The 25,921-nt window shown below is 47.7% G+C and overlaps 1 protein-coding gene across 1 annotated transcript in view; it reads right to left on the bottom strand.

Annotated features, from left to right (window-relative positions):
- Nucleotides 1-25,921, bottom strand: part of MARCHF4 (membrane associated ring-CH-type finger 4) — a gene marked incomplete at its 5' end in the record, with an annotated part of 107,631 nt that overhangs the window by 7,629 nt on the left and 74,081 nt on the right. The window contains 2 exons of the mRNA XM_082689097.1: nucleotides 13,407-13,599; nucleotides 18,612-18,767. Coding sequence (XP_082545223.1) covers nucleotides 13,407-13,599; nucleotides 18,612-18,767 — 349 coding nt within the window. The remainder of the gene's footprint in view (nucleotides 1-13,406; nucleotides 13,600-18,611; nucleotides 18,768-25,921) is intronic.

The following is a 25,921-nucleotide window of genomic DNA, read 5'->3' as shown; positions in this document are numbered from 1 at the left end:
ATCAGAATCTGCCAAGGAGCTTGTTACAACACCGGGTCCTGGGCTCTACTTCCAGAAAGTCTGAATCAGTTGGTCTTAGATGAGGCTTAAGGATTTGCATTTCTAAGCCACTGCTGCCTGTGTGCCCACCGACCACACTTGAGCAGCCCTGCCTAGAACATGGTCCTTACCTGGCCTACTGCCTCATGGAAGGCTCTGAATTTTGGTCAAAGAAAGAGCTATATGTAATTAAAAAAAAAAAAAGATTTTATTTATTTATCTGACAGAGAGATCACAAGTAGGGAGAGAGGCAGGCAGAGAGAAAGGAGGAAGCAGGGTCCCTCCTGGGCAGAGAGCCTGATGTGGGGCTCAATCCCAGGACCCTGGGATCATGACCTGAGCTGAAAGCAGAGGCTTTAACCCACTGAGCCACCCAGGCACCCCTATATGTAATTTTTTTTTTAAGATTTTTTATGTATTTATTTGACAGAGAGAGACACAGGGAGAGAGGGAACACAAGCAGGTGGAGTGGGAGAGAGAGAAGCAGGCTTCCTGCTGAGCAGGGAGCCTGATGTGGGCCTTGATCCCTGGACCCTGGGATCATGACCTGAGCTGAAGGCAGATGGTTAATGACTGAGCCACCCAGGCGCCCGAGCTGTATGTAATTTTTAAAAAAGTTTTATTTATTTTTTGGGGAGAGAGAGCACAAGGGGAGGGGAGGGCCAAAGGGGGAAAGGGAGAGAGAATCCCAAGCAGACTCCACACTGAGCATGGAGCCCAGTGTGGGGCCCGATCTCACCATCCTGGGATCATGACCCAAGCTGAAACCAAGAGTCAAGGTGCTCAACCCACTAAGCCAGTCTGGCGCCCTAAGAGGTATAGGTAATTTTTTAAAAAAATGTTCTAGTTCCAGATGAGACAAACATGGAAACACGAGACAGCTAAAGAAATGGATACTTCCCTTCTAGACCCAGAAGACTTTGGGTCGCACAGTTCAGAGTCACCTCACATAGCGGACATTCAGAGTTTCTGCCACGTACTAGCCATAGGGATTTGGGCAAGTCACTTCCTCTTCCCAAGCCCCACCTCTTCCCAAGCCCCAGGCTCTTCAGTCATGGAACTGATACCTCCTTGCTTACAAGGCTGTTAGGAGATTAAAAAGAGGAAATGAGTCCTGTGTGCTCTTGCTTGGGGCTATGCCCAAACCAGCACAAGCCATGTGATACTGATTGTTGTGGGGGTGGGGTGGAAATTACAAGCCAGAAAAAGCCCACTGGTATCTTTTCCTCCTCTTTTATAGCCAACCCGGTTCCCAAGTGCAAACACCTGTTCTTCCGACTCCTAAACTGCCCTTCCCAATCCTCAGTCTGAGTCATTGTTTATACATGAATAAGATGCTGGAGCTGAGAACAGCGCTTGGGGCCAGCTGATTCTGCAGATGCGGTGACTAGCCTGCACTCCTGGCTCCTCTCCTACCACGAAGAGCCTTCCACAGTGCCAGGGGAGGGGTGCTCCCCGCCTGCAGAGTCCCCCGCTGTCACACGGCTGCGGGGCAAGGCTTCACCCTGAAGCCTCACCACTGCCAAGCTCAACTTCCCGATGCAACCCCTTGAGGGCCTGGCCCTGTCAGAACCTTCACTGAAGAACTTATCAAGCAAGCGTGGAAAAGAAATCAATCTAACTGGCTAGTGCTGGGGGGCCGGGGACTAGGAGGTGCTGTCATGAGATGCCATCTGCCATTCTCCATGGTCACAACTTTGTGCTCCTCACAAGTGTAGCTAGGCTGGGCTCCTGGGAGCCCCTCTGAGGAGGTGGCGAGATGTGGATCCACAGGCCTCCTTTGGGCAGGCTCACCTTTACCCACATGCTTTGGGTGTTAGTTTGAGTTACTCTTTCAGCAATAAAGACCCAATGAAAGATTTCAATGTGGGTGAAGCAAAACTAGCTTCCCTTTGTGTTTCTATCCTGTTGATGCCTCGTCCATGTCCAGGGAGGGGCTGTCCCCTTGGCGGTCCCTTCTATTAGAATTCCCTTCCCAGCAGGGTTCTTGCTGGACTGGTTGACCTTGGTAAAGCTGGACAGGATGCCTCTAAGCACATCAGAGCCAGGACCATCCCGATCCCACTCAAGGCATTGTGGAGACCCTTGAGAAGACCTTAGCAGGAAAATCATAAGAGCGCTGAGACTCCTTGAAATGAATGAACCCAACTCAGTGGGACTGGGTAGGGAAGAAAAATATTCCTGGGGCCCCAAATAACCCTGCATTGGTATAAGTGAGGAATCCATTCCTGGAAGTAAGTGTGTGTGTGTGTGTGTGTGTGTATGTGTGTGTGTGTGTGTGTGAAGCTATGTCCCAAGAAACTATGGATTTTTTTCTGTGGGCGTTATCTAAAAGCTCAGAGCTATCACTATCTGGAAAGATACAGACAGAATTGCATTTCTCAGCCACTCTGGATGATGGTGATGAAGGTCATGGTGATGATGGTGATGGCAATGATAGCACTTATGGAATTCTTACCATGTTTTGTCACGCTAAAAGGGCTTTGCAAATATAGTCTACATCTCACAGAAATCCCCGTAGGTAGGTGGTATTATCTCCACTCGACAGAAGAACAGAAGAGGAAACTGAGCTCAGAGAGGCTTAGGTGTTGTTCAAAGACACACAGCTTGTACATGTAATGGGACATAAACTTAGGTTCATCTTGAAACAGAATGGTGCCATGTGTCTGGACTCCTTCCTCCTCTATGTTCCAGGTCATGGGCTCCCTGAGAGAGAAGCTGTGGAGATAATTTTTTATAGTCTCTATGTATGAGTATACAATTTCTATATCAGTTCACAATAAGATGTCTTTTGTGTTATGCATTTACAAAACGTGTTACCGTGTTAGAGTGGTTAAGGATATTGGCTTTGAAATCAGATGAAACTAGGTTCTAGTTGTATGACCTTGGTTGATTTACCTCTTAACCTTAATTATTTTTATCAGGAAAATGCGCATTTTAATAATACCTACATATAAGTTCGTAGGGAGTAAATAAGATAATGCACATAAAACACTTTTAACATTTGGTACATAATGAATAATAAATTTTAATTATTTTATTATCATATTATGAAATAATATGACTTCATCTTAAAGAATTTATGTTAAAGTTACAAAAGTAGTTTATTTAAGCAAATGTGCCAGAATTCTATAATTAAAAATAGTTCAAAATCCCAGGATTTTAAAAGACTACTCCTGAGAGGTGCCTGGGTGGCTCAGTTGGTTAAGCATCTGCCTTCAGCTCAGATCATGATCTCATGGTCCTGGGATCAAGCCCCACATCGGTCTCCCTACTCAGTGGGGAGCCTGCTTCTCCCTCTCCCTCTCCATGTATTTTCTCTCTCTCTCTCTCTGTGTCAAACAAATAAATAAAATCTAAAAAAAAAAAAGGACTACCCTTGGAACTGGGTATTCTTTCTTAGGCTGTACTAGTGCAGAGCTTCTCTGGAAATTTCTCAAAGACGTAGCCTGTGACAGACATGACTGTCTGTCCACCAAATCCCAACTCTTCTCTTCCTTAGTCCAGAGTTGCCACAGAGAACGAATGACGTTTCAGCACTTTGTACCCATGGGGAGCAGGGTGACCAAGACTACATGTGAGCATGAGTCAGGCCAAGGTTGAAGAATGGGTATTGAGGGAGAAAGTGTGTGAGTGAGTGTGTGTGTGTGTGTGTGTGTGTGTGTGCGCGCGCGCGCGCTTTATCCATTCTTGATTTTAATTTCTATTTACTGGAAATTAAAGATTAAAAAGCCTAGGGGACAGTAGTCACAAAATGAAAGGAGCCTGGGTCCTTGAGTCTCTCTGTGGAGGAAAACTTCCCACTGATCAGGAACTTCTACTGTATTAACCACTGAAATTATATATATATATCTGTTGGGGTGACTCTAAAATACATGTGCTAGGGTAGAGGTCACAGAGAAAAGCAGCTTTGGGTTCAATGGCATGTTTCATGTCATCACTGAACTGTATTACCAGATTAGGCTTTCTTTCCTAGCCATAGACCCACTGTCTACAGACAGACATGCCACTCCTGAAGCTGTTCCCACGACTGTATTATAGGCACTGAAGACAGTTCCCAAGAGGTGTCTCTACACTATTTTGAGCCCCACTGGCACACTGGAGTAAATGAATTGCTTCCCAAGGGGTCTCCTTTGAGAAGGACAGGGCTCATTTGGTGTGTCTGCTTCTAAATCAGTCATCTGCATTTACCGAGCAGTTAGCAGCTCAGCAGTGAAGAGAAGGGGCCTTGCATAGGAAGCCCCGGTCGGGGAAGGCAGGGGGTGGGTGGAATATGAGTTAACAGTTAATCTGGAAAGTTGGAGAAGCCATATGCATTTAATGGAACCAAGACTGAACATCATCTTGCCCATTTACATGGCTGAGGCTTATCAGTTGTTTGGTCTAGCCAAACATGATTGGGAATCCCCCCACCACCATGGTGGTCGACCTCTGAGAATTATGACATCTTCTTATCATGGAAGAGACTTCAAAATCCTCAAATGTCAGACCTAGAAGTACCCTGCAAGTTATCAGGTTCAACTGTCTCATTTTATAGATGACTTAACTGAATTATAATAGGAAGAAGCAACTTGCCCAAGGTCACAGAAGGCAAGGAGAATCTAGTCTTCAGACCTAGATTTTCTACCTTCAAGTCTCTTTGGGGGTACCAGGCTGTCTTCTCTAGATTTTCAGTTTATTAATCAGGGAATTAAAAGGTTTGACAGATGGGGTCATTTCTAACCCAAGGGAAGGAAGAAAAGAAGGAATATTTCTACCACTTGTTTTTCAATTAATGTGAATTAAAATTAAGTTTGGGGGTGCCTGGGTGGCTCAGTGGGTTAAGCCTCTGCCTTTGGCTCAGGTCATGATCTCAGGGTCCTGGGATCAAGCCCCTCCTCAGGCTTTCTGCTCAGCAGGGAGCCTGCTTCCTCCTCTCTCTCTGCCTGCCTCTCTATTTGTGATCTCACTCTCTGTCAAATAAATAAATAAAATCTTTTAAAAAAATTAAGTTTGAAAAATCATGTTTTTGTGGTCCTGCCACCCTCACCCTTTGCCCATTTACTATAAATTAGAATTTGAATTCCTTTATCTCAGAGGGCAGACACCAAGTATCTCTAAATTATAGGAAAGAACTTCAATGAACAGCAGACAGAAGAAGCTTTAACAAAAGATTTTCTATAATTTTGCAAATTACCATATTCCACTGTTTTAAAGATTTGGAACAATCTCAGAAATGCTCTCCTTCTTCTCCCTGACCACATCCCACTCACAAGTGAAAAAATAAACATGATAAGGATGAGGTCCTCATTTTTGCAGATTTGACTTTTTGGTGGCCAATCTCTTGAGTCTGTGGAGTGAAAAAAAAAATGTTTTTGGTGCCAAAGACCTTAATTAATTTGCTCTTGTTAAATCCTAATAACTTGACCCACTGGAGCAGAGACTGTCCCATTTGTTTGCTGGGAGGCTCTGTCAGCTTTTCTGCTGGGGCAGACAACGTCGTTAGAGGTGATGGAAGAGGAGCCAGGTGGCAGGAGGACATTCTATGTAATCAGATCTTCTCATTGAAGGGACATGGGTGAGGAAACTAAAAGCCTTCAAGAAGAGGCACTGCTCCATATAACAGCAGACTCTCAATTATGTGAGGGCAGGGGGTCAGGCTCTCTAGGCTGTGACTGGTTTCTAGTTTTAACAGTTTCCACAAACCTTTAATGAGTGCCTACTCCAAGGGGAATCTATCCAGATCAAGTGCCCCCCAGCCTGGTCGCTGATATTTATGATGCCTGCTCCTTCCCATATGCCATTGTATTCAGTCCTCTCAGCAATGCTCTGAAGATGGTATTATTAGCCTATTGCACAGATGAGAGAAGGGAACCAGAGAGTGGTTACACAAATCACTCAAGGTCCTAAGGTTAGTAAGAAACTGAGCAGCATGGGGTCCAGACCCTTATGTAGCACACTCCTGCTGCTCCAGAGAGCCACCACCTGGCTTTTGTGACTCCTTCCCTCCCTTTTTTCTCATTCTCAGCATCCATCTCTTCAGTGTATAATGTTCTCCAGGTCTCCATCCTTATCCACCTACTCTCTGAATGCTCCTTTTAAGTTGTCTTGTCAAAACCCACAGCTTTACCCACCTCATTGTTGACCCTAAACCCGTGTTTTATTATCTAACTTCCTACAGTTTTATTAGCCAACTGCCTACAGAAACCTTTCCTTACTTTCCTCCCCCCTCTTCCCATTAGTCACCGATCCTCTTCAGAACCAGTCCAGTGCCCTCAAATCTTCCTCTATCAACAGGAAGCCGTAAAATGCCCTTTCCTTCTTTCTACCCCCACAGAGACTCCTTCCTGGCAATGCCTTCCCCTCTTTGCAACCCATAATGTACCCCTAGTCTCTTGCTTCTCTTCTACTGCAAACTCTTTGGTTAGGAACTGCCTCTTACCTCACTGCCTGGATTTTAGGCTTGTGATGGACTTTTCATTTGATGCTTTTGCCAAAGACTTACCTTTGGTTCCCCTTTGCTTCTCCCATCGCCAACCCCATTCTCGTGCTCAGCTGTGGTATCCCCATTCAAGCCAGACCCTAGGGTTCCTACTTACTTCAGAGAAGTTCACACAGTTTTACCTCATCCACATCCTAAGTGCTTCTCAAGGTCATGCCATACACTTCTTCCCACTGTGCTGTTTTGCACTTCTTTCCCTTTTGCTCGGACTTTTACAAGCATTTTCCCACTGGCCCCTCCCTACCTCTAGTCTTTCCAGCTCTGGTCCATCCTCCCCACCATTGCCTGAGTTATCTCTTTAAAGCACACATATATCTGACCACACTTCTTCCAAGGGTAAAATCTTATCAATGCCTCCATATCACCAACAGGGTGAAGTCTGAGCTGCTTAGCCCATGATTCATGGCATTGTGGGATTTGGCTTCTGCCAACCTCCACATCCCTATGGCCCATTACACACCTTCCCACTCTGGCTCTTGATGCTGAACCATACACACCTGCCCAGAGTCTCCCAAGGGTCCCCGGTTCTCTCAAGTCTCTGTGCCTCTATACATGCTAGTCTTTCTGCTTGGAATGTTCTTTTCCTCTCTTCTGGAAAAACTTTGCCCTATCTTTTGAAAAATAGCTGAAGGATAGAGTTCCTTCCTTCAAAAAGCCTTGCTGGACCCCTCCAAAAGGGAGTTAATTGTTCTCTGTTCTGTTCCATATTTCTCTGTATGTTATAGTGGCTTCCACTGTGCTGTACTTTATTTGTAGACTGGGAGCTCCTTGAGGGCAAAGACTGTGTCTCGTTCATTACTTTATTAAAGTTCCCTAGTTTCCGGAACAAAACATTTGGCCAGGAAATGCTACCAAGTGAATGAACATGACCATCCTGAGGATCTTCTGACTCATAAATGATAAATGATTAACTTGTCTGCCTTCGCAGTGAAATATAAGATCCTTGAGAGCAAGTAACTATCTTATTGGGAGTGCCCTTTCAATAAATATTTTTTAGTCATGAATGGGTTCCCTAAGTTCATGTTAACCAAGAGATGTAGCTTCCCTTGCCCTAAGTTCCTTCCACCAGAGTGTCTCACAAGGAGACAAACCACCCAAATTTCACCTCAATTTCTGTTTTTTTAAGAACTTATTTATGTATTAGAGAGAGAAAGAGAAAGCACAGAGGGAGAGGGAGAAGCAGACTCCCTGCTGAGCAGGGAGCCTGACATGGGCTCCATCCCAGGACCCTGATCATGACCTGAGCCGAAGGCAGTTGCTTAACTGACTGAGACACCCAGGTGCTCCTCACCTCAATTTCTTAATCCTCTCACTCAGTTGGTGTCAGAATAGCACTGATCAAAAGAGAAGTGCAACAATGACTAAACTCCAAGACCCTGAATAAACGACAGGAGCAGCTAGGGCTCACTAAATTTCTTATTGCTCAGTCATTACCCTATGGGTCAAGGTATTACCGGAACAATTTCCCTTCAACCTGCCTCCTCATCCAAGCTCTGCATATACAATTTCACAGAGCAGTCAGAGATAAAATATGCAGTAGAAAGTGCCCTGGAATTGGAGTCCAAGATTTTTGGTCTAAGTCTCAGCTCTGTCATTTGTTTAGCTATGTGACCTGGAGCACTTTATGCCTTTCCTCACTTGTTAAATATGGATCATAATACTTACCCTGCTCATCTTTTAGGGAGATTGTGACCTTTCTCAGTTCTTCTCTGCCCTAGCAGGGGTTTGGTGGTTTGTTCTGTCCACAGTAACTTAGCTTTAGTCTTCACAGTGACATGGATTGGTCTAGAAGTTAAGACTTTACTCAAGAGACGTTTAATCTGTAGGGCCAGCTTTGTCTCCCAGAATGGACAACCTTCTGATATAACTAAGTCTAGAGGCCTTGTCCACAACCCTGGACCCAAGCTGTATCCAACAGAGAACCCAGACCTTCCTGGCAAAATTCAGACCATCCTAGGCAAAATTCTTTGGTGAGAACCAAAGGCCCTTCCCTGGAGGTCAGCCAGGTAGACATAGCCATGGATGGAGCCAATGTGGTTTCATGGGCAGCAAGGTGACCATGTCCCACGCTCTGCATTCTCTTGGCATCATGGCAGAGAATATCTGCTCAGCTGGTATTGGCACCCAATGGAGTGTCTCTTTATGTCCTTTCCACTCTTACGAGTCTTCCCTTAGAAGACTGCTCTGATCAAAGCTAAGTCTATTTTTAAGGATTACTTAAAGCTATAGATTTCATGTTTACTCAGATTCTTTACTGTCTGAGACCATTTAACAGTCTTAGGGAATAGACAAACTGTTATTGGTGTCTGAAAAACAGAGAAAGTCCAAAGACTCATTTTAACAGATGGTCCTATTCCTTTCTTACTCAGCCTTTGGAGCTAGCACTCATTTTCCTAGGACTAAACTCATTTTCCTTCTTCGGATGGTAAATTTCTATCCAAGCACTGAATTGCTCCATCCATCCAAGGACCTTGGATCTATGGGTATGGAGTTTTTCATTCAACTTTTTTTTCAACCAACATTTCTTGAGAATACTCACCTCTCCCATTATCACTTCATCTACTTTTTGGCAAGGAATCATCTCTTCCACTGTCCACTCTGTCACATCACCTTCTTCTACTTTTTTAGGAGCTCTGGATGGGAAATGTCACTTTTCCCATAGGAATAAGCTAATTGACTGAATTTTAGAATTAATGACCCCCTTTATAGTAATAGAAGTGCTGCCCTGTGACTCTCTTGTCCATTTTGTTCATTTTTGTGCACTAAGAAGACCACATTTTGCTTCCTTCTGGTTTACCTACCCAGTCTCCTTCCACGTTCCAGCTCCTCTGTCTTGTATTGGTTCAGTGAAACAGGTTTGTGTGTCAAGAAGTCAAGATTCATGGGTAGAGGCAGGAGGTGGTAGGATAGAGATGACGGCATACTTGCTCCTTCTCTCAAAACAAACTAGACCCTGTGTTGCCATTCTGGCTTGTTTCCCTGGAATTCTGAGGAAGGTGGAGCGTCAGCTGTGTTGCAACATTCCCTAGGGTAGAGGTAACCCCTGATTGGTGGCTGCTTTACTATGAATTCCTGGTAGGAGGCTGTAGTTTGGGTGTCCCTGAGTACAGGGACACTGGTAACTGCATATGACTTTTGTGGGGAGATTATGTCAAGGTGGTATTGTGGCTATCATCTCCTTCTTCCTGAGCTATTATCTGAGCACTGAGAGATGAGCTCTGGACTAGGATATGGAGTGCAGCAAGGACTCACCTGCAGAAGTAAGCTGAAACTGCCTTGTGGAGGCTGTGGCTCCTGTCCTAAATTCCCCTAGGTGAATCTAGTGCCAAGTGTACTCTCCAGTAGTTCTGTGAGTCTAAGTGTCTAGTTGAGCCTAAAAATAAATACACTGCTGGTGGACATTCCAGGCTCCACCTGACTATCCCTACCAGGGAGCCCCTAAGGGACTGATACTTTATAACCACTTAAGTAGCACTGAGTATTTTCCCCCAACTGGCCAGAACACTACAGAAGAGAGGTAAGTGACTGATACCTAAACTTTATCCTTGAAACCACCAACATCACTACTGATTATCATCACCAATATCAAAATCATCATCAATGCAACCATCACAAGAATCTGTTTGTGCATTTCAACTACTGTCCACCACCTTTCGCTCACTTCTTTAGATCATATATTATTCTCTTTTTGATTTTGTCTCCTAAAATTTTCTCCTATGGACAACTTCGCCTAGAAAAACACTGAAATGAGAGTCCTGCTCTGCTGCCTGAGTCAGCCTAAGACAAATCCTTCAGTATCAGTTTCCCCATCTAGAAAAACGGGAAGAAAATTATTGCCCCTGGGGAAATGGTCTGACAACTGAATTAGCTCCACTTATAATCAACAAAATGATAGCATAGTCTAAACTCTTTAAAGGTGAGCTAGTCTAAATGTAAATTTATCTGACCACTTTGGGATGGAACTCAAAGCCCTTATGATCCCTCTGCATCCCCCTTTTGTCCAATGGCTATCTCCAGGCAGTCACTGGCTTGTCAGGGCAGAATGGACAGATCATGGTGTGGCTTTGCATCCTGGGAAATTATGTTTTCCTGAAAGCTTGGAAGAAATGAAAACTCTCAATATTTAGCTCACTGCCCTTCCTCCAGAAATTGGGTGATTGAGTGCCATATATATATATGAAGAGAAAGAAGAGAAAGAATTTGAGAGATAGAAATGGTTTGGAGGGAGGGAGACAAACCATAAGAGACTCTTAATTTCACAAAAGAAACTGAGGGTTGCTTGGGGAGGAGAGTGGGGAGAGGGTGGTGGGGTTATGGACATTGGGGAGGGTATGTGCTATCGTGAGTGCTGTGAAGTGTGTAAACCTGGCAATTCGCAGATCTGTACCCCTGGGACTAATAATACATTATATGATTATAAAAAAATAAAACAATTATCTAAAAAATGGAAAAGAAATGGGTTGGAGGGTGGCAGATGGAGAGAAGCCAAGAGGACGAAATGGTTCTGTGGAGCACTACTCAGAGGAGATACTATGAGCAGGAGAGACCAAGGTGCCAGGAAGGCCCAAGCAGGGGTGGTAGGTGGCTCAGACCCACAGGGAGCAGGCTGGTTTGTGAGGGCTCTTCCTGTAAGTGGGCTCAGGTGCACTCAAAGTTGCAGGTAGCATCTGCATATGTTCCATAAGGGACACTGAAGACTCCTGCTGTCTGATGCAAGAAGATAACAGAAAGAACAGTGAACTGGCAATCAGGAGACCTTGCTTCTAGTCCCAGCTGGGCAATCCTGAGAAGATCACTTCATTTCTCTGAGTCCCAGTTCTCTCCTTCAAAACAGGAGTTGTACGGGTTGATCCCATGATCTCTTCTACATTCACTCACCTCAGTCTTCAAATCTATGAAGCCCTGCATGGCAGGTGGCATTTATGCTCCTCTTTCCCTCCCATGTTTCCTTCGGGGGAAGAGGAATATGGCTTCCCTCACCCACCCCCACACTAATGTTGGGCTCTTTGGTGACTTGCTTTGGCCCATGGGCTGTGGAGGGGACAGTAAACCAGTATTGAGCAGAAGCTTCAAGAGGCCCTGCAAGTTTCTACCAGTCCTCTTGTGCTCTTGTACCTAGCTAGAAGGGCATAACCCAGCAGTCCCTGTTCCTTCAGCCTGGACCCCAGCACAAGGAACCACTCAGAGCGGGTTGGAACCCAATACTTAGTCAGAAGCCAAGTCCAGCTGAGCCACAGCAATCATGCAGGCCTAGCCACAGGAAATAAATGCCTATTGTTGTGAGGCACTGCAGTGCTGGAGTTGCCTATGACTGCAGCCAAAGCTGACTAATACACACACGACAGGAAAGCAAGTCTCGTCGAAGCACACATCAGGACCAGTCAAAAGCCCGCCTGAAGGAGAATGAAGGGCAGCTGGAGAGGCTCCTCCAGGCCCTCCGCTGCTGCCCTCCTTCATGCCAGAGCCGTACACTTCCATATGGAGACACACCTGGTTTCTGGCAGCCACCACCCATGCCTCAGTGGGGTAGGAACGGATTTTGGTGGAGGGGGAACTAAATGAGAAATGCTCAAAGTCAAATTCCTCCCCATTCACAGTCCTCTCTTCCACAGTCCTCCAAACCTGGACCGTCTGTCCAGGTGCCATAAAAGGATGCTTTTAAAAAGGTGGTTGAACTCAGGGTGGATATATTGGTTTAGCTAGCAGAGAGAGGGAGCGAGATGCTAAGACAAGTATCCAAGTGCCAGCATCACTGGTCTCTGCCTGCTATAAGCAGCATGCGAGTCTCCAGGCCTCTCTGACTCTGATATTAAAAAACCCCAAAGAAACTCACATAGCATCCTCCCAGCCAGATTCTAGCTAATAGATGTTTTGCTGCCAAACAGAGCAGTGTAGCATATTTGATACAAATTACAAACCAAAGCCCAGAGAACACAACTGTGGAACTTCAATGCTATCAGCACCATGGCCTAGGGGACAACCTGAGACTTCCAGGTTAGGCTGAATGACCAGTGCTTCATGTCCCTGAGAGAAAACCAGGACCTCAGTCACTTGAATGACAGCTCCAGAGTTGAAAACCAAAAGCATTTGTGTGGAAGAACAAAAAGACCCCGGCCTCTACCAATCAACCTAACTTAGTAGAAGAGGAAGGAACACAGATTTGGGACTGGTGTAAGGGAACAGGCAGGAATTAAAGTGGAAGGTTTTCAACTTTTTTTTTCTCAAACACTGAAGAGATATTTAGAACAGAAACGTATGTAAGTGGATAAAAGTACCAAAACTCAAGGTGAAGCAAGGGTGAAGATTCGGAGCCTGTCTGCACTGTGTTCCATTGCCTACTCCCAAACTGGTTCCTGAAGCTGTGTGTAGAACATTGGGACTATATACAGTTTGAAAACCACCAGACTAGAGACATCTGGGGCATTATAATTGGCTCATGGGAAGCTGAAGAAAAGGAGGGAGGGGCAGGTATCATGATGGCTGTTTCTGGGCATTTTGCTGGGACGTGAATGGATTAAATGTATAGTCATCCCTTGTCACGGCTTGGCAGCCGTGGAGAACACAACAGAGAGGAGAGCTTCCACATTCTGTTTGAGGCAGACAGACTGACCAACTGAGCTTTCCCTTCTCCTTAGAGGCAAGCCTCCTTATCCTCATCTTCAACTGGGCAAGAACAGATTTGCTTTGGAAAGATTTAGATCTTCCTCTTTGGTTTGCCTCCTCCCCCACCCCACTGACACCTCAAATCTAAAGGGTTGGCTCCTACCGAGCTTACAGCTCTCAAGCGTTGTGCTTCAACACTTCAGAGGGAGGAATCCTGAGAGATTTGTCTAGCTCACCAGCTTATGGCTCCCCACTTCCCATAGAGACAAGCCCCCAGACCCACCTATGCACACCACATCCATGAATCCATACATCCCATAGCAGATCTGGAAGAGGAGGTCTTGGCGTTGCCATTTTGCTGAGGGACTGAAGGTTGACCAGATAAGCCAAGAGATACTGGCAATGAGGAAGAGGGAACCCAAGATGGCAGCTGCAATCTGAACCTTCTCAATGACCGTCAGAGAGATGGCCTGCCACTGCAAAGAAGACAAAGACAGGTTAGCTGTTGCTGGGATGCCCCTACCCCATTTCCACCCCATTCCCATCCCTCTTCCTTCTGCTGTCATAACCTCTTACCTCAGGTTTTGGATTTAATACAAGGCTTTTTAACTTGGAACACAATGGTTATTGTTCCAACATGCTGGGTTTTATGTTCCCCTTTCAATATGGAGGAAACTGATATCACACCAAACGGTCAGAAGTTATTGTAGGGAGGGGGTTCTGGGCAGCCATGGCTGGGAAGGAAGGCCTTTATGATTGATTATGATGCAGACAAAGTGAAAGTATAGGTCAGTGAGGGTGGTATTCTGGGGCCCAGAATATTCTTTTCAGAGCAACACTGTTTATTTTCACACTAATAGTGCACAGCCCCCCCCTTTTTTTTAACTTATTTTCTACAACAACACCTGGCATGTCATTTAATATAAATGCTAGCGATTACCAATTCAACAGACAAGGAGAGGACACAGGATGTGGGGGAGAGAGAAGAAAAACAGTATACTTTACTATCTGTGAACGCTGAGATTTCATTTTTTAACAGAAAAAGCACTATGCTAACAGCAGTATTGATGGACAGATTGAAGGCTGGGGTGTGGGTGGACTTTAACTCTGAAATTCTGTGATTCTATGGCTGGCCTCAGTAGCACAGGCCTAAATGTGCCTGGAGTTGGATTTTAGTTCGGGATTTATTCATGCTCTCACTCAACAAATATGTACTCTGCTAGGTGCTGGAGATAAAGCAGTAAGCAAAAACATATAAGATTTCTGTCCTCATAGAATTTATAGTCTAGGGAACACAGATGATCAAATAATGTATTTACAGCTATAGTTCATCAGGCATAAGTGATGGAGGTACATAGAACTATGAGAGCCTTTGATAGGCAAATTCGACTTGTCAGAAGAAGCAATGCTTGAGTTGAGGAGGAGTTCAGGCAAAGAGAGGAGAGAAGGGTGCTTTAGGCAGAGGAGAAAGCATGTGCAAAGGCCCAGTGGTGAAAAAATATATATATATAGTGAGTATGAAAATCTGGAAGAAGACCAGAAAGGGTGGAGCAGAGAGAGCAAAAGGGAGTGTGGGGTAAGACAGCTGGAAAAATAAGAAGAGAAGACCATGTAGAATCTTGAAGAATATGCACAGAATTTTGGCTGTGTCCTATGAGTAAATAGAATGCTACGGAATGGTTTTAGGCAGGGAAGTAACAGGATTCCATTTGGGAAGCTGAGTGCAGTACCATCTTGTGATTGTCGGGATTTGTGTAAAGCCCAGAGAATTCCCCCTAGCAGTCATTTCAGCCTGAACTCCCAGAAAAACCAGACAACATTCCATCTATCAACAGCAAGTCCTTCTTCCACACTAAATGGCATGGATGCAAGCACTCATTCTGGCTCCATGAGGACTGACCAGCAGCTCCTAAGGAATGGTAACCATTGGAATACATTTCACTTGCTGTTCTAGTAGGACATCAGCATTTACCTTTAATTGTACAGATAGCATCCCACTACAGGTAATCAGGCCTTTCAATTTTCCACTGCTTCCTCCAGCCTGGGTCTACACAGAGCAAGGGAATTTTCCAGAAGGTAGTCTGAACCTACAGACTCCTCTCAAATACTAGACCACCAATGCTTCCTCCAGAGCCTGCCTCTCTGTCTGTGAAGAGGGTTCCTGATGGAGCTTTTTGGTTTGACCACTGAGTCATCAATAACCTTCACTTTCTCCTGCTCCAGACTTCAAAACCCCCAAATATAGAGGCACAGAAAGTGTCTTAGTCCCTAAAGCCACCCTAATGCCTGGTCCCCCGATGAACTCTAGAACCTCAGTTGCTGACTACGGTCTGAAGCATGTTGAGAAGGGAACAGGGTGGGGTACTGTAGACAGGCTCTCCTCCTGTCTGTCCCAAGGGAACCTCTAGGAAAGGAGTGGGGAACAGAGCTGCAAAGAGCGAGAGAGAACAAGGCAGCTCTGAGACCTCCAAGGGAGGCTGGGAAGGGGAGAAGAGCTCCAGAGACTCTGCTCCCCCCAACACTGGGGCTTCATTCCTAACAAGGTTCTGATCCCAGTATCATGATCCCAGTATTCCTAAGGAGGTTCCAGTCCCAGTATCCCCCCTGCACTGCAGCACCAGGACTGGCTGTTTCCTTCGACCCCAGGAAAGGGCACTGAGCAAGGAAGGGTTCAGGACCCCGTTCTGGCTGAGCTCTATTGCAGCTTACAAAGTGTCACCTAGGAGAAGTCAGTAAGTCATAAGGACTGTCAGTGTTCCCTTTCATAAAAACAGAAATAACTGGCCCTTCTCACTCCCTAGAGTACTGTGAGGCTGAATGAAAGAATTCCTTGAAAGGGACAAGCAGCTGTCATTTCCACTCTTTAGTATGTTTGAGCAAAAAAACAGTGACGCATGTCCAGATGGGGTATTCCTTTTTTTTTTTTTTTTTCTCCAGGTGGGACATTCCCGAATGCACTCAACCAAGCCACGCTTATGCACCGAAGGTCAGAGGAGTGAGACCCTCTGTGCAAGCCCACCCTGCCAGGTAACTGTGAGCAAATTGTTCCTCCACTGTGTCATCTGTGAATTGGGAAGAACAGTGCCCACAGCCCTAGGTTGTTTTCGGTATTCAATGAGATAATACATGTGAAGACTTAGAGTGACTCGCCCCCAGGGAGCACTAACTAAATGCTTGTTAATATAACTATAGCAGCTATTTCTCACAACTTTGGATGGGGCTTGGCCGGCGTGTTGGAGGACCTGAGACGTGGGCGAAGAGCTCCAGCTCTGACAGCAGAGGCTTGTCGCCCTGGTGCCCTCCCCCCGTGACCCCCGACTCCGCCATGGAGCCTCTTGCTTGCAGGAGGGGCCCCCTGTTGCGTCCCTGACGGTAGGTGCTTCCGCTGGCTGTAGGAGCTCCAGCTGCTCCACAGCAGCCATCCTACTCTTGCCTGGGCCTGAGAAGCCCAGGATACACAGCTGGGACAATCTGGACCACAACCACACAACACTGCCACTAGGCCAAACTACTTCCTTCTTCGGGCGCTATCTGGAAAAGTGCAGTGGCAGTTACTGAGCACACATCATGCATTTCCAGGAGCAACAGAATCAGAAGGAGTCCCCAGGGCTTAGAAACTCACAGCGAAAGGCATGTTAGTCACTTAAATTCATGAATCAGTGTTGTCAACATGGCCATTTGCTCACCATACTTAAGCGATCAGAATAGCCTTTTCTTTTTTTCTTTCTTTTTTTTTTACTCCCAGGAATGGGGGGATGATCCCTTTTCATTTTATGAGTCAAGATCTGGTGCCTGTTTATGAGCCAAGGGGTTATTTTGGGGTGGGCCTGTGGATCCAGACTCTGACCCTTTTCCAAGTCTCGAAAGAGCTGCGAAGAGAGTGAATGCAGCCCAGAGGTCATGGAATCAGCAGTCTCACAACCTGCTACTTGAAGACACTTGGAGATTTGAAATGAATGACCGAAGATGGGACCAGCACCTGGAGAGGCCCCTCTCATTCTGACCCTTCCTCTGAGGTGCCTGGGAGTTTTAAGGCCTCCTTCCAGAAGTGATGCCCCCTGCTGGCCCACAGGCATGTTCTAGCGTGGACACACACACACACGCACGAGCGCACTCATTCCTGACTCCAGGCTTCCGGCTGCTCCTGCACAGGAAGCCCCCAGCCCTACAGTCACACCACACCCTCGCCCTCCTGGGCCTGCAGAATCCACTCTTCCCCTCCCCCTAAGAACAGGAGGAACGAAGCGGCTCATTGATTATGGGGCAACCCGATCGGCTGACCCCGCATAGGTGCAGGTATTTTCAGAAGCGAAGTGTTCTCTATATGCGGGTGCACCGCGCAGGGAGAGCCCTTGGGTTTGGAGGATTTACGAGGTGGAGTAGGGCCCACCAGCCGCACGGGGGATGAGGGCTGTGTCAGGGTAGGGCCCGAGGGTGGGGGAGGATGGGGGTGCAGCCCTGTCCCAATCCCTGGAATCCGTGTGACAGACCCCACCCCAGCCTGGCCGTTCTTCCCTTGCCCCTGATGGTAGCCCCTTCTCAGTCCCTCCTTTTCCTTCTTCCTTCCATTCTGTTTCTTGCTGCCTCCCTCTCCTGTCTCTTCTCCATTTTTCTCTGGCCCCCATCACAAGGAGAGTGGTCTGTGGGCCAACAGCATCAGCATCACCCAGAGGTTGTTAGAAACGCAGAATCTAAGGCCCAGCCCTGGACTCCTGAGTCACAGTCTGCATTTTAGCAAGATTCCAGGTGAACTGGATGCACCTTCAAGTCTGGGATGGGTCACTGAGTCTGCTCCTTATTTCTGCTTTTTCCTCTCTTAGCTTTCCTCAGTCTTTCTCCCACACCTCTCACACTTCATCTTTTTCCATCCTACTCTCACCTGCCCTCTTTCTTTTATTTTCCTCCCTGCCTCCCCACGCTTCCTTCCATCCATCCACCCATCCATCCATCCATCCATCATCCATCCACCATCCATCCATCCATCCATCCTTCTTTCCGTCCGTCCATCCATCCACCCATCCATCCACCATCCATCCATCCATCCATCCATTCATCCTTCTTTCCGTCCATCCGTCCATCCATCCACCCATCCATCCATCCATCCATCCATCCATTCATCCATCCATCCTTCTTTCCGTCCATCCATCCATCCATTCACCATCCATCCATCCATCCATCCATCCATCATCCATCCACCATCCATCCGTCCATCCATCCATTCTTCTTTCCGTCCGTCCATCCATCCACCCATCCATCCATCTATCCCTTAGCTCAATGATCCTGTCTACCATCCACTTCTCCACACCTCTTTCCTTCTAAACCTTCCTTCTGTCTCTGCCCTGTCCCTTTCTCTTCTTGTCTAGGCTGAGGAGAAAACACAAGAGCTCTCTCATCCCATCTGCCCGCATGCCACGGCAATCGTGCCCAACTAGCCCATCTTGTTCCTTTTCTCCACGCTAGAGAAACCATTCTCCCGCCCCGGTCCTACCTGCAGAGGATTTTTTGTGCTTATGGCAATGACGTGGTACTTGTAGTAGCACAGCTCGCAGCTCCAGCAGCCCCGCTCGCTGATCCACTTGATGAGGCAGGGCTGGTGCGTGCACTTGACGGAGCCATCACAGCGGCACGGGCTCAGCAGCTCCCCCTGCAGGAGAGAGGCAGAAGGTGGTGAGTTCTGGATCTGAAGTCTGGCAGGTGGGTGGCCGCTGGAGTGGTGGTTTGGGCCACTGAGGTAGGACAGACCACACCACTTAAACTGGTCACTGGCTTTGGTGGGAAGCACCAGAATCCACGGGGAACAGGGGAATCAGGCAGCTTCAGAGCACTCAATTAGCATTTTGGTGCATTGGCTCCCATTGGGTGCTGCCCAAGTCCTAGGGTGCCTGTGAAATGAGTGGGTCGATTTTTATGGAAGCCCTTTGCCATCCAAAGCCCCCTGTCAGCCTGATGGACTTCTCTGTAAAGGTGTCTCAAACTCAGATGCTCTCAGAGCCAGAAAGACCATGCAAGTGACACAAGGCAGCTAGTAGGGGCTGGGGCCAATCTAAGGCCCAGACCCCAAGTTAAAGGGACAGCCACCATTAGCTCCATCCCACTGTACACGTGGGAATCTGGGTGACAATTTTTATGTAAAGTCTCTCAATAGTGAAATGTCAACAACAAAAGCAGGTCTTCTAAATATATTGTGAGCATCATTTGGTCCAAGTTTAGAACATTTGTACTCCCCTGCAGGCCAGCACATGGAGACCCCCATCCCTCTGTGAAGTCTCCTGCCCTGAGTCCCTGGTTGGCAAAAGCTTGGCAGGTGGGGACAGGGCTGAACCCAGGTACCTAAGAGGTGGGATGTGTATCGCTGCAGGTGTGAACTTGGGGCCTGGCTGGGAGTGGATGCGAAGCCTATTCTGGGCAGGTCTGGAAGCAGAGAGGCAGAGGACCTGGCCCAGCTAGATGGCGTGAGTGGATCACAGAGATGGGCTTAGCCTCCTGTATACCCTGTGACAACACGTCCATGACCATGACTGAAGCTGGTGGGCTTTGGCTTCCCGCCAGACCTGACATGGCGGCCTGAAGTGCCTCCGTGAGCCTCCACAACCCCTTTCCTTTCTCTCTCCCCTCCCTTTACTCTCTCTCCGTCTGTGTTGTCATTCCCCCTCCCAGCTCAGAGTCCATAGTTTCTGCTTGCTAAATCCAACCAACTCAACTCCTTCATTTACTTTCCTAGAGATTTAAGCAGCTGGGCCCACCCACTTCCCCCAACCTGGGCTTTCTTCTGACTTACTCCAGGGTTCCCTTTCTCCTTACTTCCTTTACCCACCTGCCCACCGCCACCTCATTTATTCTGGACCCAGCCCTTCCATCTCTCTCCTGCCAAAGGACCCAGAAGATGGTCCTGAGCCCTGCATTGGTGTGTTTGCAATTTGGTCACTTAAACCGTGTCCCTGCTAATCTGGAGGTTCCTTCATTCAAGAAACCACATCTTGCTCCCAGTTTTGGATAAGCAAGCACAGAAGCACTTGACCTATAAAACATATTGAATCATGTTCTTTGCCATAGACTGCAGAACCAGTTGTTTCCTCCAAAGATGCATAGAATCATCTTTCCCCTCCAATTCACCCCCTGTCACTCAAAGACCACACGTTGGCCTGGATGAGGTCTAGAATATTCTTATATTGGTCTGTCTGTCAAACTGCTTCTCATCTTCACCATAGTTCCAATGCCACCTCCTACAGGGAATTGCCCCAGGTTGAGTCTTCTGCAGGTTGAGCTCAGTGCTTTGATCTCTAAGCACCTTTTGTGGAGTGCCTTGGGTATATACCTGTTAGAGCACTGAGCACATCCTTATAAGGACTTGTGAGTATGCCTCTCTAATGTTCAGAGAAGCTCTGGAAGGCAGGGATCAGGGGTGGTTCATCTTTAGACCCTATCCCCTCCATGCCTTACCCGACTCCCTGAGGGCCCTCAACAACAGCTGTGTTTGAATGAGTAAATGAAAAAATTAATCAGGTGTCTGCTCAGGTTTCCTGCACTGCCCTGAAGAATGGGGATGGGATGTCTGCTCCATGAGAATGGGAACCATGTCCCCTTGTGGACTTCGAGACCCCCACACCTTGCTCAGTGCCCAGCACTCAGAGTAGGTACATGCCGTAAATGAACTTGGTAGCAAAAATGCTCAGCGTGCCTCATCTCTGAAAACCCTTCCCAGTTCCCGCTGCACTCCTCCAGTATTGACAGGCCTCCTTCACTGTAGCTCCCGCCCTGCTCAACCCACTGTTGTAGCACTTCTCCCGTTTCTCTCTGGGTTCCTGCACCATGACCGCTTACAGGGACAATAGCTTATCTAACTTTCCATCCTGAGCACCTAGTGCTGTGCCTGAAGCAGATCCTCTTTGCAGTGTTGATGGCAAAATACATTCCTATCTCTTTGATGAACAGGAGGTTTTGCTTCCCGAGGACATGGCCAGTTCTGGCACCTGGTGAACAGCCATGGTGCCTAGGAGAGTAGAAGAGGGAGGAGATGCCCACATTGCTGGGCACCCGCCACAGCCTTCCAGGTCCAAGGGCACTGGGTAGTGAGGAGTTGCGGTGTAACTAGGAGAAAGAACTAGGAGGGAGTGAGCAGAGAGAGGTGCTGGGGGAGGGGCAAAAGCCCTCATTATTCATGGCAGCCTTTCCTGGGCTCATTAATTCTAACAGGATGAGCTGGGTTTGATTAATCGGGTTGTTAAGCAGCCATGTCAAATTGCCAATGAAGTAAGAGACATGACTTCCGGTCCCTGGCAATGCCGCCAAGTGACAGAGAAGGCTGCACTCCTTGCTTCCAAGCAGCAGCGGAGAGACAGGGCAGAAAGGGCTGTTGGCTCTGCACAACTGATGACAAGACCTGGGCTCTCTGACATGACTCAGGAAGGGCGACCACACCACCAGCGCTCACAGGGCCCCTGGACCCCGACACACTAGGTGGGGACAGGGACAGCATGACCCGGCCTGGTCCCAGTGCCTGGCTATGGGGCCCAGAGGCCAAACAGGTGCTGTCTCCCTGGGGGTTCCTCGTCCCCCAGACCCAGACAACGAAGAAGACAGAATAGGAACTCGTTTCAGGTGCTACAAAGATTAGAAAGCAAGGACACCAAAACTGTTGGAAAAGTTTCACTCTGATGAAGGAAGCAATCCAGGATTTGGGCAAAAAAATAGTAAATCTGGAAAGATGTTATTTTAACCTTGGCATTTACATAAGTTTTGTATTTTATGATCTAGTATATTTTTATGTACATTTGGGAGAAGGGCCATAATTTTCTTTATGTTTAAGGCTTGTAGGAGGCCTTAACGTGGACGCTTTTCTGTCTTTGACGGGTCAGGCCTGTGCGCCTTCAAGAGCAGGAGAAGTGGAACTGAGCCAGCGGCCCGACGGATGAGGTTAGACTTCATGAAGATGAGCTCCGCAGTCAATTCCGTTAAAAGCTGGAGTGCTGGAGCCGGGAAACGGAAGTGGTGAACATCTCCGAGGCCGGGAAGAGGATGGTTCAATGACCAGCTGCAGGTCACTCAGCTGGCCGGTGGCGTGGCCAGCACGGGAAGCCTGGTCTTTCTGACACCGGACACCAAGTGTTTTACCACTCCGCTCTGTTCATCCCTCCTGGGCCCTCTGTCCCACCCCCGTCCCTCCCACACCCCTGCCTGCACCCTCCACCACCCCCCCCAACCCCTCCGCCAAGTTTCTCATGCCTGCTAGCCGCACATCTGTCTCTTCTCCCTGCACCGACCCCAGAACTTGGCACTTGTCTTCCAGGATTCGGGCTGCTCCTGTGTGTCCCGCAGAGCCCAGCATGTCACAGGTGCACAGTCTGGAGTGTGTGCTGATGGGAGGGGCCCCAGGGTGGGACAGAGCATGGGCCCCCCACCCCTGGCCCAGCTCCTGAGGCTCCAGCCCTTGGGCTGGGGCAATCATTACCATCTTTTTTGGGGTAATTTTTATTTTATATATTATTTACTTATTTACTTATTTTACCATCTTGTCTGCCGAGCTCCGCAAACGCCACACGTCAAAGAGGGTTGTTAATTGCAAAGGGCACCAGACACTCCTGAATGATCTGCTCGGGGCTCTAGGGCCCAGGGAATGGCTAAGGCAAGAAAACTCGGGTCTTCTCGAAGCCCCCAGCCTCCAAGGGACAGTGTGTGGGGGAGGAATGAGGAGCATGGTTTTTGGAGATGGACTCCTTAGGTTTGAATGCCTCTTCATGCTCACCAGCTGCGCAAACTTGGGCATGTCCCTCACGCTCTCTGAGGCTTCTTTATCTTTCTGCGGCAGGCAACTCTTGCCCCCTCCGAGGGTGGCTGTAAAGCTCGAGTGCGGTCACGCCCACAGAAGTGCTGGAGACAGCGCCTGGCACAAGTAAATCCTTCTGGGCGAGTTTTACAATTGTAACTCACGTTTCCATGAGGACCTCAATTGCATAGTTTTCTTCCTACTACAGTTCTATTTTATTCCCTCCTGGCAAATAGGGGAGAAGGGAGCCATGCCTTTGGTAAAGTTCAACGGCGCATCCGAGAGAGGGGAGTCCACCCCTGTGACATGGGTAAGGGGTCACAACACAGATCTGCCAGCTCACGGCCCAGGACTGTCCTCTGTGTCATGAGGGCGACGCTGAGAGTCCTGGGGGTGGAGGGCGGGACTCTTCCCTTCCCTGGGGATGCTGAGCAGAAGAGCATGGGCCTCTTGGAGGGGTGAAGTGGGGTCATGCTAGAGGCAGGAGGCAGGACAAGCTGATCCGCAGCCCTTGGCGGCGGCTGAGCTGGTGGGTGGGGAAGAGAACAGGATGGATTCTCCTTGCTGCCAATGACACAGAAAGCTGCAGGTGCAAGACTCCAGTGGTTTCTCCATTCACAGATTTCTTTCTGTTTGTTTCTGGCTTGCTTCAATTCTTCCCTGTCTCAATCTGAAAGGGCTCACTTCTGGAGTCCTTAGGTTACCTGGTTGCCATGGTAGTGGCAGGTGAGCCAAGATTTCCCTTGCCACCCACACGGGCACCGGGCATTCCTGCCACGGAGCAGAAGGAAACAAATACAGTCTAGTGATGCAAAGACTCCAGCCCTGCTGTGGTTTGCAGCTTCAGAAGATCCAAACAAAGGAGACAACAGGAACCCTAGCCTGGGGCTGCAGCCTGGGGGCATCTTCCTCTACTGACACTCAGGTGGTGGTTAAGAGCTTGGACTCTAATCTTAGGAAGTCTTGGGTATATCCAGGCTTTTACAATCTGTGTGACCCTGAGAAAGTTGCTTAACCTCTCTGGACCTCATTCAGTCATTCTTTATTCATCAGGTATTCATCTAGTATGTTCCAGGTTCTCTTCTCGGTGACAAGGATACAGAAGTGAATGGAACTGACCAAAATTGTCTAGTAGAGAGAGGCAGACAATAAAAAATATAAAAAGACTGTAAGTACCAAAGATGCTATCATGTGCTATGGAGAAAAATTAGCAGGGGAAAAGAAAATAGAATACCAGGAAAGGGGCAGGGGGGGATTCTAAATAGGGTGGCTATGAAAGGCCTCACCAAATGGGGCCTTTTGTGCAAAGACTAGAAGGTCAGGGTGCAAACCATGCAGATATCTGGGGGCTGAATATTTCAGTGCACAGGTCCTGAGACAGAAGCATGCCAGGCTTGTTGTAGGGACACCAAAGAGGCTTGAGTGTCTGGGGTAAAGTGAATGAGGGAAAGAGGAATAGGAGATGAGTTCAGAGATATAAGGATGAAGAATGAGGGACAAATCAGAAGAGGCTTGTGGGCCATTTTAGGGACTTGGCCCTTACTGTGAATGAGATGGGAAATCGTGAGCATTTTGAGGAGAGTAATGTGACCTGACCATGTTTGACAGGATCCCTTTGGCTGCCGTCTTGAAAACAGACTAGACAGAAGAGCCAAGGAGAAAGACAGGAGGCTGTTGCAGGCATCCGGATGGGTGATGATGGTGTTTTGGACCTGTATGGATGCAGCGAGAGTTCTGCAAAGTGGTCCATTTCTAGATACATTTTGAAGATGCAAATAACAAGATTTGCTGATGGATTAGATGGGTGAATGAGAGCAAGGAAAACAAGGATGACGCTTGTTTTGACCTGAGCCATGAGGAGGATGGCGAATTGCTCTCATTTGAGATGGGAAAGATTGAGGGTAGAACAGGTTTTAGAGGGCAGACTGGAAGCTGGGTTTTGGACATGTCAACTTCGAGATGCCTGTTAAATAGGCATCAGAGACTGCAATAGATCCTAGTCTGGAGCTTAGGGGAGCGGTCCAGGTTCGAGACATCAATCTGAGAGTCGTTGACATACAGACGGTGTTTAAGGCCATGAGCCTGGGTGAAATCACCAAAGGAGCAAGTGTGGGTAGCAGTAGGGCGGGATACCATGGCTGATCCCTGGAGGACGCCAACATGCCAGAACTTGGGAGATGGGAAAGCACTAGGAGAAGGGACTGAGAGGGAAGGTCAGTGAGATGAGAAAGGAACACTCCAGTGGTTTCTCCATTCACAGATTTCCACGATGTGTGGAACATGTGTGTCCCAACAGTGAAACAAGAAGACAACATGCTTCCCAAAAGGGGGCCTTCAGCCTTGTCAAAGGCTGCTGATGGGTCAAGTTGGATGAGAACTGAGAATTAAACATAGATCTGGCAAGTTTTCCTTGATTTATTCATTAAATAATATGAAGCAAAGTCATGGGCTGAGAGTGAAGGCGGGGGAGGTGGTGTTGGAGGTCTGAGATTCGGTATAAAATAGTCCATCTGGGGGAGTTTAAGAGTGAGTAGAATGGAGTAATAAGGTATGATTGCTGGCAGCATGGAGGGCCCTTTCTATTACTACCCTCCTCCCCCATCTGTGAGACTGGGGGAGTAAGGAAATATATTTAGCACCACGCCTGGCACATGGGAAACTCTCAGCAAATGCTGGCTCTCATGTAAGGGGTTATCAGAGGGGTTATAGCAGAGCTCCTTCTCCCTAAGCCCACCTTCACACCTACTTCCGTTTATCAATTTCCTTACTTTTTCTCTTCCCCTTTAAGTAACCTTCTCTATTAATAAGCCTAATGTTATAAACACTTTACAATTCTAACAAAGTGCTTTCATTGACATTCTACCACCTACTACCTCAATAACCAAATGAGGCTAATGATTACTTCTCCTGTTTTACAGATACAGAAACCCACTCAAAGAGGCTGTTACTTGCTCAGGAGAAAGACAGAGGAAAGCTCTGAAACCGGTTCTGTCCATCAGGCTATACCCACCACATCTCTGCCACTCTAGTGTCAC

The sequence above is a fragment of the Mustela nivalis genome, assembly GCF_964662115.1.
Source record: "Mustela nivalis genome assembly, chromosome: 11".
Classification (NCBI taxonomy): Eukaryota; Metazoa; Chordata; class Mammalia; order Carnivora; family Mustelidae; genus Mustela; species Mustela nivalis.
This window is presented reverse-complemented; position numbering and strand designations above follow the sequence as displayed.